At 41.8% G+C, this 15,806-nt stretch overlaps 1 protein-coding gene across 1 annotated transcript in view; it reads left to right on the forward strand.

Annotated features, from left to right (window-relative positions):
• LOC104577507 (tyrosine-protein kinase Fer-like) overlaps nt 1-15,806 on the forward strand; it is a 164,840-nt gene that overhangs the window by 96,773 nt on the left and 52,261 nt on the right. Inside the window, exons 11-12 of the mRNA XM_088526692.1 lie at nt 3,868-4,071; nt 6,886-7,008. Coding sequence (XP_088382818.1) covers nt 3,868-4,071; nt 6,886-7,008 — 327 coding nt within the window. The remainder of the gene's footprint in view (nt 1-3,867; nt 4,072-6,885; nt 7,009-15,806) is intronic.

Genomic DNA, 15,806 nt, shown 5'->3' on the forward strand with positions numbered 1-15,806 from the left:
TTTTTCTTTGGAAATTAGATTACAAAAAACGCTCTGACTTAACTAATACAACAGTGCACATGAAATGTGGATGGGCACTTCTGGTTTGTGTTCTTATATTTGTTTAGGGAATGATTTATACTTAATGCACTTAGAAAAATCTCTCCTGATGTATATACTATTCAGTACCTCAGTGAAAAGTGATTTCCTGCAGGATCTAATGGCTCTTGCTAAGGCGGTCTGCAGCTGGGCAATGACAATAAAGTACAGGAAGAGATCACTGGTGCTGCTCTTCAAGTCTATTTGAATTGCCTTGAAAAAGCTTAATAAGTGTAAAGAAACTCAGTACAGGCTACAGTTGTGCATATCATATGTTTCATAATGCTTGCTGTGGAAATAAATTATTAGTCTTCATTCCTCTAAGACACAGATGATTTTGAATATTTTTGGAGGGAATGTGCTATGAAAATACTGACAAGTGTTTATGAATATATTACATACTGAGCAGAACCAAAGTTTATGGTTTAAATCTGTATTTTAATACTCATTCTTTTCAATGAGTCAGTAAGACCATCATTCTGTGATCCTTAGCAAGTCCTATGGCAAAGTCCAGTTCAGGTGTCCTAGTGGTAGTTAGATGAGCTGTGCATTAGCCAGAGTTCCTCTACCTTTTTCTTCTTCTATTGCATTGAAACTCTCTCTGTTGGAAAACTCGATCATTCCAAGCCTGACAAACATGCAACTAAAATTTGGCACGATGTCCACTTGTTATTAATTTTTTTTAAGTAGCCAATTTAATTCATCAATACTAAAAAAATCAAAATCAACTTTCCAATGAACTAAGGACACAGTGTGATATTATCAGAAAATTAGCTGACAAGCAATACTACTTGACTCTGAATAAAAATTTTATTATGGGTAAGCGGACACATGACTAACGTTAATTTCAGTAACCAATAACTGCCTATTAGCTTTTTGACTAAGAGCTGTTAAGAGCTGTTTCATTGTTGCAGTTTTACTGAATAGCCCTGTACTTACGGAATTTCAACACAGCGAATGAGTTCAGTCCCCATGGTTTATTGTAGTATCAGAAAGAAAGAGGATCCGATCAGTTGCACTGATTGATATTAATATTTACAAGTAATGTATTAAAGAAGAACAAATTCTCCATGTGAAGAACTTCTTTCCTATGAAGGTGACAGAGCCCTGGAACAGGCTGCCCAGAGAGGTTGTGGAGTCTCCTTCTCTGGAGATCTTCAAAATCCACCTGGATGCCACCCTGTGCCACATGTTCTAGGTGTCCCTGCTTGAGCAGGGGGGTTGGACTAGATGATCTCTAGAGGTCCTTTCCAGCTTCAACCATTCTGTAATTCTGTGAAATTAATAAACGGAGAAAACAGAAATTAGCGATAATGCAAGTGTGCACTTATGGACTTTAATATATATTTTATTATATGGTTTAAATCAATAACCTTTTCAAAAAGTATTACAAGTCGGTTGAGAAATAGATCTTCTACTTTAAGGTAACAAAAGCATTTCAGTTCTCTTATAGAGTTAACAGTAGTGATATTTAAAAATAATTGCAAAAATATTGGGGGAATTGCAGAACTTTTCAGCCTTACAATTAGTATACATTATCATAATACGACCGATGTTGACACAAGTTTGCTTTTTTGTATCAGTAGAGCATCAGTCCCTGTCTTAAACAAAATCCATGTGTCTACATTCCGTATCCTCTAAAAATTCACTTAACAGTGCTCGGGGTAAATCTATATTGATCTGTATTACAAGAGATTACAAGATCTGATTACAAGAGATTACAAGATCTGTATTACAAGAGAGTTGTCCAGTCTGTCCAGGTCCCTCTGGATGGCAGCGCAGCCCTCTGGGGTATCGGCTACTCCTCCTAGTTTCGTATCATCAGCAAACTTGCTGAGGGAGCACTTTGTGCCTTCATCCAGGTCATTGATGAATAAATTGAACAGGACTGGACTGAGGACTGACCCCTGGGGGACACCGCTAGCTACAGGCCTCCAACTAGACTCTGCACCGCTGATCACCACCCTCTGAGCTCTGCCATCCAGCCAGTTCCTAATCCACCTCACTGTGCACTCATCTATCCCACACTTCTGGAGCTTGCCCAGGAGGATGTTGTGAGGGACGGTGTCAAAAGCCTTGGTGAAGTCGAGATAGACGACATCCACCACTCTCCCCTCATCTATCCAGCCGGTCATTTCATCATAGACTATCAGATTAGTCAAGCAAGATTTCCCCTTGGTGAATCCATGCTGACTACTCTTGAGCACCTTCTTGTCCTCCATGTGCCTCTAGACAACGGCCAGTATGAGCTGGTCCATCACTTTTCCAGGGACGGGGGTGAGGCCAACTGACCTGTAGTTGCCTGGGTCCTCCTTCTTGCTTTTTTTGAAGACTGGCGTGGCATTGGCTTTCCAGCCTGTGCAGATCCCTCTGCAGAGCCTTCCTACCCTCAAGCAGATCACCTCTTCCTCCCAGCTTGGTGTCATCTGCAAACTTGCTGAGGGTACACTAAATCCCCTCATCCAGATCATCGATAAAGATATTAAAGAGGACCAGCCCCAAAACTGACCTCTGGGGAACACCCCTTGAGACCAATCACCAGCTGGATTTAACTCCATTCACCACCACTCTCTGGACCCAGCCATCCAGCCAGTTCTTCACCCAGCGAAGAGTACACCTGTCTAAGCCATGAGCTGCCAGCTTCTCCAGGAGAAGGCAGTGGGAGACTTGTGTCAAAGGCCTTCCTGAAGTCTAAGTAGGCCACGTCCACAGCCTTTCCCTCATCCACTAGGCGGGTCACCTGGTCATAGAAGGAGATCAGGTTGGTGAGGCAGGACCTGCCTTGCATGAACCCATGTTGGCTGGACCTGATCCCCTGGTTTTCCCGCACATGTTGTGTGATCACCCTCAAGATGATCTGCTCCAAAACTTTTCCCGATATCGAGGTCAGGCTGGCAGGCATGTGGCTCCCCAGATCCTCCACCCGACCCTACTTGTAGATGGGCATCACTTTGGCAAGTCTCCAGTTGTCTGGGACCTCCCCTGTTGTTGATCATCAGGACCGCTGATTGATGATGGAGAGCGGCTTGTCGAGCACTTCTGCCAGCTCCCTCAGCACCCTTGGGTGGATCCCATCTGGCCCCATAGACTTGTGGGTGTCCAGGTGGAGTAGCAGGTCACTGACTGTTTCCTCCTGAATTATGGGGGGTTTCTTCTGCTCTCCATAGGTGTCTTGCAGGTCTGGGGGCCAACTACCCCTTGAGGATAACTGATCTGAGTGTTAAAGACTGAGGCAAAGAAGGCATTAAGTACCTCAACCTTATCTTCATCCTTGGTGACAATGTTCCCAGTTGCACCCAATAAAGGATGGAGATTCTCTTTGGCCCTCTTCTTCTTGTTAATGTATTTGTAGAAACATTTTTTGTTGTCTTTTACAGCAGTGACCAGATTGAGTTTCATCTGAGCTTGCGCCTTTCTAATTTCCTCCCTACATACCCTAGCAACGTCCTTGTATTCTTCTCGAGCCAATGCAAATGTTTTAGAAAACTCTGTTTCTTATGTCTTATAAATTTCTCTACAGATAAAGAAATTCTTTTTTTTCTGAGTTGTTGTCATAGCATGTCAGCATATGTGGGAAAGGGTGATAGTTTGGTCAGTTTGGTTTACAAAAAAAAAGGAGGGAAATGGCCTCATGATCAGCATGCTTATTTTTGTTTATTGGTAGAAATATACACAATTATTGTTCTTTACTCTTTTTTTAATGTAACTCTGAAAGCTACATTAAAAAGCTAAGATGAGCTCTGAAAATATACTGTTCTGGTAACGTTTTCATTCATTATCTTTTCCAAGTTCTTTGATGTAATATCAACCACTGAGAAACCATTGACGGAGCAAGACTGGTATCATGGTGCAATTCCAAGAATAGAAGCTCAGGAGTTGTTAAAACAGCAAGGAGACTTCTTGGTGCGAGAGAGCCATGGGAAACCTGGTGAATATGTCCTTTCTGTGTTTTCAGATGGACAACGAAGGCACTTTATCATACAATATATTGATGTACGTCTCTGATATAGTAGTAAATATTCAATATAATGTTAGGAAGATTATATTTCAGCTAAACAATTTAGGATCTACATAATTTACTTTGACATTTGGCTTTAGCCTTTATATGAAATATGAACGCTGTTGGGATATATTTTAATTACTGCTGAAATCAGGGGAAAAGGTCATTTGAGGAATAAAAGATAAATATGAAGATAAATATGTGATTATTCTGCATCTTTTATCCTTTGTTGAAAAGCCAAAATGTTTCTGTAAATGTTTTGATTTGAGTTCCCTGCTGCTGTCAAGGAACATGCATTCTTTTTTAGCCTTGTGGATGACGTTTTTTTCAGCAGAACATAAATACTTGTGAATATTTTTATTTATATGTATTTTCTTTATACTTTCAGAATTTCTAATTCATTCAAAATACAACAGTGGACATAACATTGCTAGAAATGCCTCTAGCTATTGTCTCTGTGAATATAAGTACAAAACACCAGCAAAATATTCTCCATTTTGATTCAGTAATGCTGTAATTGTGACAAAACACACTTTAGCATATTGCAATAAAATCTGCCAAACTTCAGTCAAACTATACAGGCAAATGCAGTTTTGCAATCTTAACTATGTTTACAATGAGGGAATTTTCTAAATTCCCAGCTGATGCAGCTTTGTTAACGTGCAGCTGTATTTCATTTTAATGAGGGGAAGTGATATTGCTCCAACTTATGTGAAGTTGGAAGATTTCTATAGTATCGTTGATTATGGACACTTGTCCAGATTATTTTTTTTTTGTTAATTTTCATCTGAAGTTTTACCCTAGAAGTTAACCTTGACCTGAATTCAGCATTTATCATATCTTAAGTTTAAGGCTTTAATATATTTTGGTATATCAGAGTGTTGAATGAGAAAATAATAAGAATAAAACTACACATAGGTAGATATAGACATTCTAGCAAGATGCTTAGTGCTCAAAAAATGCAGACTGGACTTTGAAGCTTGTTGAAATAGAATTGTGGGATATTTTTTGATTTTTTCTTGTTGTTCTTTCGTTTTTTTAAGTATTACTATGAGGCTACCTTGTTAATCCTTAGTATACACTTTTCCAAGAAAAAATAGAAATAAAAATATTCCTGTAACTTCATTGTATTTTCATAGGAATTTTATTTGAAATGTAAGACTGATACTGTTTAATATTGCATAGATTGGACAGTCCAAACATTATCAGGTCGCTAGATTTGTCTGCTTGTACTTTTAAGAAAGAAAAAATTTATTAACCCTGAAAAGCAGTTAATAAGTGGTGGGACTTTTGTGGTCATATAGCAAGATGGACTGGATCAATTAACTTTATGATTGGGAAGTTTGCTGAGATTGAACTGTAAGAACTTGTTTCTCACACAGTTATTTCCCACAGTGTGGAATCTGCTTTCCATGACTGGTCAAATTATTACACTCTTCTATCACTGACAAGTTTTGTCTTTATTGATCCAAATTTTCTTCTGAATCAAGGACTGCAGAGTAGAAGTATGACATATACTTGTTTTTAACAGTGGTCCTTTAATTGCATAATATTTAATTACATAAATTTTATTGATATTTCTAAGCGCTAATCTCAGTAAAAGTATTTGTATGATAAATTATTTCATCCTTCAGCTTTAAGCATCAAATTTCGCTATCATTCAAAGCTAATCTGTTTTTCACTGCTGCCATTGAAGGCTATGCTGTTTTCAAAGAGTTGCTTGTTAAATGATCTTAATCATGGTCAGGGTCCTGTGTAAGTACGTAGAATAAAAGAATGTTGTCTGCCCCAAAGGTCTTGCATAAATGGCAGCAGATGGGTGTGAGATGGGGTCTGGTATGAGGAAATGATAAGCAGTACTGGTTATTGTGCTAGACAGTCTCTCAGGACATCATCACCCTAACCATGTTAAGGGTTTTCTGAATCATCAGAACATAAATTTGCAGGAAGTTATTTGAAAAGGCTAGTATCACTGGCCAAGCAAAGCTGAGTCAGTATTTAATTAGTGAATGAAGTTAGGGAGATAAACCCCAAGAAGTGTTAAGACTTGAAGGCTCTTGAGAAGGCACTTTTACAGTAGAGAACCAATAAGACAATAAAAATGTGATGCAACCAAGTGATAACATATTACAGGAAGTTGATGCCTTGATGCCTTAGTTGATTGCTAAAAAGCACAGAAGGCAGGAGGGGAAAGGGCGTTTTATCTTGTTCAAGTTCTCTTATAAATTATTTTTAGTCTCTCTACCACCATAGGCTTTCCTGACGTACACTCCTTATAAAGGCCAATCATGGGTCTTGTATCCATGCCAGGGATTTGTTAATTTTTACAAATGTTCTAAACATAGTAAGATCTGGCTAAGACGATGTTAATTATCTCTTGTTAATTAGAATGTCATTTTTTTACTATTATTATTTTTTGGTAATTTTTAATCTTATGTACTTTGGAAGGTTTTTTTTTTTTCCTATTTCATAATATTTTTATTTCACTCTGTCATTTAAGTATCACAGAATTTCCCACCTCTTGAATTGCAGGAACTTTTTTGTCTTCAAGAGTTTAACTCAAAAGTTATTTTATGTTGACTTAAATGAGAGATGCAGTAATGTTGCAAAATATTATCTTTTTGATCACCATTCTGTTTAATTCAGTAGAAGTTTTATTAATTTGATTAATACAGAGATTTAATTCTGTAAAAGTAAACTCTTTTTGTTTTGTTATTAGTGATGAAAGCTTGATAATGCACTTTTGCAGTTTCTTCTTTGAAATTTTACTTGTAAAGAAACAATTATTTCATTTTACCTCCATACAGAATCAGTATCGCTTTGAAGGAACTGGATTTCCAACTATTCCTCAGCTCATAGACCATCATTACACAACAAAGCAAGTAATTACTAAGAAATCTGGTGTCATTCTGCTGAATCCTGTTGTTAAGGTAATGCAAATATTCTACATATTCTATTAAGCTGAAAGTATTTTCATGTTTGTATTATTATGTTCATATAAATATGATCCTTGTGATGCCAAGTGGAAATATTATGCTATTAGGTCAATAGTTCAGCTACTGGAACTATCTCAGTTGCTGACTTTTGGACAGATGAGAGTGCAATTTTCTTAGTGTTTTTTTCTAGCATGAAAATTCTTGGAAGATTTTTTGTTGTTGTTCTTGTTTAATTTTTCTGTGACTCTCCATTCCTTTTCTGAACTTTTTCCGCCTGCTGTACTCTGCTCAGTTTATTCCTTCAAAATAACACTCCGTCTTAATTTGTATAATAAATAATTGCTGTCCTAAAAGAATGGCATTCAGAATCTCCCCAAACATCCTTCTACTTTTTTTCCCCTGCTTTTGGATTTCTCATTTGAACTCCACTGTTGACTAAGTAACTGAAATTCATGGTCTATAAAGCTGTAATGCAGAAATTTTCTGAAGGAAGAAGGTAATTTTTAAGTGGTAAAATTCTCATAAAGTTTGGAAGAGTTATCACTATTCACAGTTTCATCCGTACTTTATGTGTCGTATATAAGGCAATGCTACAGACAGGGAAACAGGTATCATCCCAGCAGCATCACTGCAAATCTGGAATTAAAAAAAATCTTTTAAATCAGTTAACCATTTCACAATGCCTGTCAGAAGAGAAACAACATGAAATTAAAGAATTAAAATATATTACGATTTAGAAAGCTTATCAGTTTCCTTGCGTTCTTTCCAATATTTTTTATTATTTGCTCAGTTTTATTCATAAACCAACTAATTGTGACTTAATCTTTCCATTTTAAGTATGAGTTAGGCATATATGGTTAATGGAATAGAAGACTGACAAGTTTCAAGCATAGGTAAGGCATCTTCTACTTTTTTTAAAAAAATAGCATAACAACAAATTCAGAGTTAAGTTTCATAAGCAAAACTCCTAGATCTTTTTCTATAATAATTCTAAAAAAAATAAACCATAAGTTCCGTTATTCTCAAAATTAACGTTTTATATATGCTTATCTCTACTTAATTTAATTAAAAAAAATAAAAAGCAGGAGTTAGTTTCTTCACACCTTTTAACACCTTATACCTATTCTCTATAAGGAATATAAATTCAATACATGTTTTTATGGACTTTTCCTAACTTTAGGTAAAGGTATGAGGACAACTCTGATCACATCAAAAGTGAAGGTTATATCTTCTAGGTAACTTTTAAAACTGTGAATGATATTCTCTTTTAGTTTAGTCTGCTTTGATTATAGAGATAGTAAAAATGTGAATGGTACATTGTGGTCTAGCTGTGAAGTGCATTTATTCTGCTTAGTTTTTAGGGAATTCCAGCATTTATTTAAGTTGATATGTAGGGGTTTTTTTTAGTATTTATAGATATTTTTTCTATTATATATAAATTTTAAATTTAAATAATGAGTATTTAGGTTATTGTATTTGTACATTGTACATTATATCATAGAATCATAGAATGCTTAAGGTTGGAAGGGACCTCTAGAGGTCATCTAGTCCAACCCCCCTGCACACGCAGGGTCACCTAGAGCACGTGGCACAGGCCTGCATCCAAGCAGGTTTTGAAGATCTCCAGAGAAGGAGACTCCACAACCTCTCTGGGCAGCCTGTTCCAGTGCTCTGTCACCCTCACTGTTAAGAAATTTTTCCTTAAGTTCATGTGGAACTTTTGGTGCTTCAGTTTGTGGCCATTTCCTCTAGTTCTGTCGGTGGCCACCAGTGAAAAGAGGCCAGCACCATCCTCCTCACTGCCTCCTTTGAGGTACTTGTAGACACTGATCAGATCCCCTCTCAGCCTTCTCTTCTCCAGGCTGAACAGGCCCAGCTCTCTCAGCCTCTCCTTATACAGCAGATGTTCCAGGCCCCTGATCATCCTCATAGCCCTGCGCTGGACTCTCTCCAGCAGCTCCACATCCCTCTTGTACTGTGGAGCCCAGAACTGGACACAATACTCCAGATGCGGCCTCACCAGGGCTGAGTAGAGGGGCAGGATCACCTCCCTCGACCTGCTGGAGACGCTCTTCTTAATGCACCCCAGGATCCCATTGGCCTTCTTGGCCACAAGAGCACACTGCTGCCTCATGGTCAATTTGTCATCCACCATGACACCCAGGTCTTTCTCTGCAGAGCTGCTCTCCAGAAGGTCAGTCCTCAGCCTGTGCTGGTGTCTGGGGTTATTCCTCCCCAGGTGCAGAACCTTGCACTTGGCCTTGTTGAATTGCATGAGGTTTTTCACCACCCAGTTGTCCAGTGTGTCCAGGTCCCTCTGGATGGCAGCGCAGCCCTCTGAGGTATCAGCTACTCCTCCCAGTTTGGTATCATCAGCAAACTTGCTGAGGGAGCACTCTGTGCCTTCCTCCAGGTCATTGATGAATAAATTGAACAGGACTGGACTGAGGACTGACCCCTGGGGGACCCCGCTGGCTACAGGCCTCCAACTAGACTCGACACCGCTGATCACCACCCTCTGAGCTCTGCCATCCAGCCAGTTCCTAATCCACCTCACTATCCACTCATCTATCCCACACTTCCGGAGCTTGCCCAGGTGGACGTTGTGAGGGACGGTGTCAAAAGCCTTGGTGAAGTTGAGATAGACGACATCCACCACTCTCCCCTCATCTATCCAGCCGGTCATTCCATCATAGAAGGCTATCAGGTTAGTCAAGCATGATTTCCCGTTCTCCAGGATCTTTCAAAGATGATGGAGAGCGGCTTAGCTATGACATCCGCCAGCTCACGCAGCACTCTGGGGTGCATCCCATCAGGGCCCATGGATTTGTGGGTATCGAGGTTCCTTAGATGCTCTCTGACCCAATCTTCCTCTACCGAGGGCAAGTCTTCCTCTCTCCAGGCATCTTCTCTTGTCCCTAGCGCCTGGGGCTCTAAAGGGCTGCCCTTGGTAAACACCGAAGCAAAGAAGGCATTCAGCATCTCTGCTTTTTCTGTGTTATTCATAACCAGGGTGCCCATCCCGTTCACCAGGGGAACATAACCTAATGTATTTAGGTTCATGGCTTACTGAGTACAGAAATGAGATTTTATTGAACATAGACTATTTCTTTAGATTCATTACTGAATATTTTGGAACTGTTAGGATTTTATTTTTCATGTGAGATTAATTGTATTTTGATATGAACTCTTGGTTAATTATAAGATTGTCATACTGCAAATGAAATCTTTTTATACCTCTGTGAATTCCTTTTGTAATACTGTATTTTTTAAATATTTAATGTTTTATCTGTCCCCTTTTTCTTTTCTGATTTTTGGAGAATGTATATATTGCAACAGTATTTAAGCACTTTTCAATGTGTAAAAGCCTTCGATAATAGTTCTATTTTAGCAAATGTAAAATGTCAGTATAGTATGGCTACTTAGTGCTAAAAGGGATTTATTCTTAGTTATTTTCTATTTCTTTAAGCAGAACAGGCCTGGAAAATATCATCTCTTCATTCTCTGCTGTTTACTTTGAATGTAGGGAGCTTCTATATTCTTGACATTTCTGTTCCATTTTGGTAACTTAAAAAGATAGGGTTTTATTTATGCATAGTTTTATGTAACCATGCATAACTAACTAATATTTTTGGAACAGTCCCAAATCACTTTCCTGATCATTTCTCCATTACTGTATTTCATCTCATGCCCTCTTAGTTATAAGTGCACATATGGGTTGTCTAAGATCCCTTGGTGATAACCAACAGAGGCATACACAGATATATGATTCTGTGTGTGGGATCTTTTCAGGTATCAAATCAATGCTGCTGTTAATGCACCAAAGCATATCATAATCACCTTGCAAAAGGATTGAGGGACATTTTTAAAACAGATTTTTTTTTGTTCTACTACTGGCAGTGTGTGCCAAGTCAGTGTTCTATTTCAGGCCCTAGCAGTTCAGTCAGGATCATGGGGAAGGCCAACAAAGCTGATATTCTGGTGGGAGTCTGCTATAGGCCACCCAACCAGGATGAAGAGACAGACGAGGCATTCTACAAGCAGCTGGCAGAAGTCTCACGATCGGCAGCCCTTGTTCTCATGAGGGACTTCAACCTACCAGATGTTTGTTGGAAATGCAGTACAGCAGATAGGAAACAATCTAGGAGGTTCGTGGAGTGCGTGGAAGATAACTTCCTATCAATCACAGCCATTAAGTGAGCCTACCAGGGGAGGAGCCCCTCTGGACCTGCTCTTTGCCAACGGAGAAGGACTGGTGGGAGATGTGGTGGTCGGAGACTGTCTTGGGCACAGTGACCATGAGATGATAGAGTTTTCAATTCTCAGTGAAGTCAGGAGGGGCGTCAGCAAAACTGCTACGTTGGACTTCCGAAGGGCAGACTTTGCACTTAAGACACTGATTGGGAGAGTCCCTTGGGTGACAGTCCTGAAGAGCAAAGGGGTCCAGGAAGGCTGGACTTTTTCTCCAGAAGGAAATCTTAAAAGCACAGGAGAAGGACTATGTGACTGTGTTGCAGCTTGGAGCGGGTCAGGAATGCCAGACATCAACTTCATAGAAGCTGGAACTGACTTCGTTTATTAGCTTTTCATGCAGTACATTTATATGATTCTTAACAATTAGTGATGTAATTACACAGGCTCCTAATTGGTAGACAATGATCTAACTCAGACCCTTACAGCCCCCCTTACTTGTTTAGCTCATCCTTTTAGTTCAACAGCTCTTTTATTCCCTCTGACCTTGGTCTACTTTCTTATCTCCTAGTTAGCACTCCCTTTGTTCTTTCACTGAAACCTGAAGGCTGGAATTGAGCAGGCCTGCTGGGCAGCCATGTACGCGGCTCTCTAGCCATCCCTCTACAATTCCCCCTTTTTCTTTTGTACCAGCAAGGCCTGCTTAGTAGTACAGGACACTTCTTCCTCTCATGATGTTCTGCAGGCTCACACTTCCCACCGCTAGGGTACCAGCTGTTTGCCTGCTACATCTGATGTATGTGAGGTTGCTTCCAGCTAAGGCCTCTCCCATTTTCTCTGTCACCCATCCGATTTCAGAAACCAAGCATAGATAATTACTCTTGAGGTAACACTCGTCGGCAGGATACTGAGACTGAGTATTCTCTTGAGTTAGCAGATTAGAGGGTTGCTGACAGACTCCCAACTCGGCAGGCGTCCCCGCAGAGACAACGTGGGTCTCAGTGTTAGGAGTCTCACCGCCCCCCCCCTTTACGCTCTGCTTTATCTGTTTAAGCCCGGTGCATCCTGTCACGTAGGGCCAGTACGTGCCAGCAGGCAGACCGGGGCGGGTGGACAAACTCCACCTTCAGTCACATAACCTTCCCTCCTGGTCGTGCAGGTGCGCATACCAGTAAGTGGACGCAACCGTCAGTCTGAGGGTCTTGCCTTTCTCATCTCCTCCCTCTCGGGTGTTTGACCTTCAAACTAATTTAGAGGATGTTTGCAGTTAAGTTGGCTACAAGCCCGGTTGAGCAGCCGCCTTCAGCTGCTTTTGGAGGAGGTCGGCTCTGAGCCTGGCTGGGCAGCCGCCTTCGCACTCCTTATCTCTCAACCCGGGCAGGCAAACATCTTCTTTCTCAAGGTCTTAGGTTCTGTTTTGTACAACAGTTTTATGATTCTACGGATCGTACAAGTTTCCAGCCTTCAACCATACCTCATGTCAGCATCAATATACATAGGATGAAACACATGATAAAGAGGAACATAGCAAATAGAAATACTAGCCCTACTAGCGGTTGTTATCCTCGTCTAAAGCATTACAATTCTTCAACCCCCACTTTAAAAGAGAAATCAAATCCCCCCTTTTCTTTAGATTAGGTGACCCCGGGAAGCAAGCCAGCCTTGAGGCGTCAGATTCGGATTGCGTGAAAAAGCAGTTAATAACCGTGACATTAAAGCGCGCAAACAGGTACAAGCAATCATTAAGCCAATTACAAACAACAGTCCCCATAGTAACAACATTAACAACGATTTCATCAACGATTTTATCCATCCCCCAATTCCTAACCAGTCCGTTAGTCCATCTAGACCGAAGAATCCCACAGCCTTTGTTACTTTCTCTGTATGCTTGGTCAGGTTGTGGAGCTGTTGATGTATCGCCGCTGAATGATCCTTCAAGTCCATACAGCACATGCCGTCAAAGTCCTGACACCCATGTCCGTGAGCAAGAAGCAGGAAATCAATAGCGGCACGGTTTTGTAATACAGCGTGTTGTACCTGGGTTAAATCATCTGACAATTCGCTAAGCACCATACTGGTTGCGTTTGCCTGCTTGACTGCCCAGCATGCAAGATGTTCAATATTCCGGTGGGCTCGGGCGGCTGACACCCCAGGACCGAAGAAAGAAGCCACTATCACCTCCCAATCATTCCATAAATCAACATCATCAATGCAATCACTGCTTATAGCAACCTTTGTACTTCTTCGTCGCCTAACTGCTATTTTCCGGCTCCCAGGAGGCCCGTGGGGCCATATCATACTAAGGCGACCGATTGTGCAAGGTCCTCCCATGGGCTGGGCTGGAATGCCAGCCCAGGCTCGATTTCCACATATAAGGAAATATCCGGGAGGAAGTTTACGAGGCAGAGCATTACCTTTAACCTCAGGGACTGACCCGGCGCACCAGTTTTCCCAACTTAACCTGTTTCCAATCGGGTTTACAGGGGTGGTGTTATTGGATAAGCGGAGTGGATAAGGCAGTGGTACTGCCGTGGTGCTAGTATTTAAAAAAATGCAAGCAGTAGCATTAAGAGGATCTAGTAGCTCAAACTCCTGTGGGGGGTTATCCATATCCAGCTGACCGTTAACCCACTGGTCGAACTGCGACATCACGACAGACATGTTCTTATAGTCACACCAGCTGCTACTTGCGTTCTTACAACTATCATCATAGTGAGCCGCAAAAACCACTGCTTCGCTATCGTTAAGTGGGACCCCTACCAAACAGGTCACAAAGGGTGTGCTGGGTGTCGCTAAGCTAGCACAAAATTGTGTAGTATTTAGCTCTCTGGCCAATGTTACCCAGATATTTTGCCGAGGGTCGAACAGCCGTGGGTGGAGTACCGAAGCCTCCCACTCACAGACATTAAGGCCCACGAGAATCAGCACCAGAAATGTCTTCATCTTGCGTGGGTGGCGTTGGCCCCTCTGCTACCTTCGTCCACCTGCTGGGCACCCACAGGGGACCTGAAATGGTAGAAACACACATGTAACCCCTGCCGAGGAACAGCACTTCAGCAGGACCTTCCCAGATTCCAGTTTTCGGGTTTCGGAACTGTACCCACATTCTGGTCTCCACGGGAGGAACACACTGCGTGTGCTTGACAATAGGTGGCACTTCCTCTGCACCAAAAATGCACAGATGATTTAGCACAAAGAGAACAACTGAAAGGCGCTCTTTTGGGTCAGAAATGTCCTCAAACTTTCCCAGATACTCTTTCAAGGTTCGATGGGCTCGTTCTACGACTGCTTGTCCCGTAGGGGAGTGTGGGATACCCGTACTGTGCTCCACCCCCCAGGTATCACAGAAATGATGGAGTGTCTGACTAACATACGCGGGGCCATTGTCAGTCTTAATCTTTTCAGGTACCCCCAAGACTGCAAAGCATGCTAACAAGTGTTTTTTTACATGTATGGCCTTTTCCCCAGGCTGTGCCGTTGCCCATATGACTTTAGAAAAGGTATCGACACAAACATGGACGTATGTCAGTCTTCCAAAGCTCGACACATGCGTGACATCCATTTGCCACAGCTCTAAGGCCCTCAATCCTCTCGGATTAACCCCGATACCCAATCCTGGACCATGGTGACTACACTGTGGGCACGCCTGCACAATTCCCCGTGCATCTTCCAAGGATATCCCGAACTGTCTTGCCAAACCCTTAGCATTAGCATGCAACATTCCATGACCCACTCTTGCTGCCTCGAACCGACTGAATGGTCCCATCCGAGGGGCTACACTCACCAACTTATCTGCTCGGGCGTTCCCTTCCCCTAGGCCTAATTCCCATGTATGGCTACGGATATGTATCACGCAGTAGGACTCGGACCTCATCATAATCGCCTTCCTTAGTTGAAAAAACAACTTTCCCAATCGCTGATCTTCCATGGCCTTAATCAAGGCATCTTCTATTCGGTCTACCACTCCTGCTACGTATAAGGAGTCAGTGACCACATTCAAGGGTACTGACACCCACTTGGTGAAGGCCCAAACTACTGCTTTCAATTCCAAGGTTTGAAGGGAATCCTTCTTCTCCGCGGATAAAGTCTGAGACTCCCACCGATCTCCATTCCGCCAGGTAATTGCGGCCAAGCGCGACTTTTTACCTGCATCTGTGAAAGCTGTCACCGCATTTGCCAATGGTCGCTTGGATCGCCTAGGGCGTTCGACCCAATCATAATTGTTTAACAAATGACCGATTTTCCCCGACACTGGGCGCGATATTATGTCCCCTGAAAAATCCAACAACGCCAGCTGCAGAGCTGTCGAGTGCCTAATTGCCCACTCTAAATCTTCCTTTTGTATCGGTAGACCTATCATGTTTGGCTCTTCACCTGCGATCGCTACAACCCGATCCCTACCTTTCCGAATTAGAGATCCCAGAATCTCAAAGGGTGTCGCAAGGGCTGTTTTTGGGCGCACTGCAGGGAATACCCATTCTAGCACCGATACCTGCGTCTCTCTCCCTTTTTCTTTTGTGAGCTGACTAATTACAGCAGCGTAACTAGTCGGCCCCTTTAACAGTAGTAAGGTTATACCGAGGTCCAACCTCCGGCGGCGG

The sequence above is a fragment of the Tinamus guttatus genome, unplaced genomic scaffold (assembly GCF_059628265.1).
Source record: "Tinamus guttatus ecotype Peru unplaced genomic scaffold, ASM5962826v1 Tinamus_guttatus_pri_ptg000252l, whole genome shotgun sequence".
NCBI lineage: Eukaryota > Metazoa > Chordata > Aves > Tinamiformes > Tinamidae > Tinamus > Tinamus guttatus.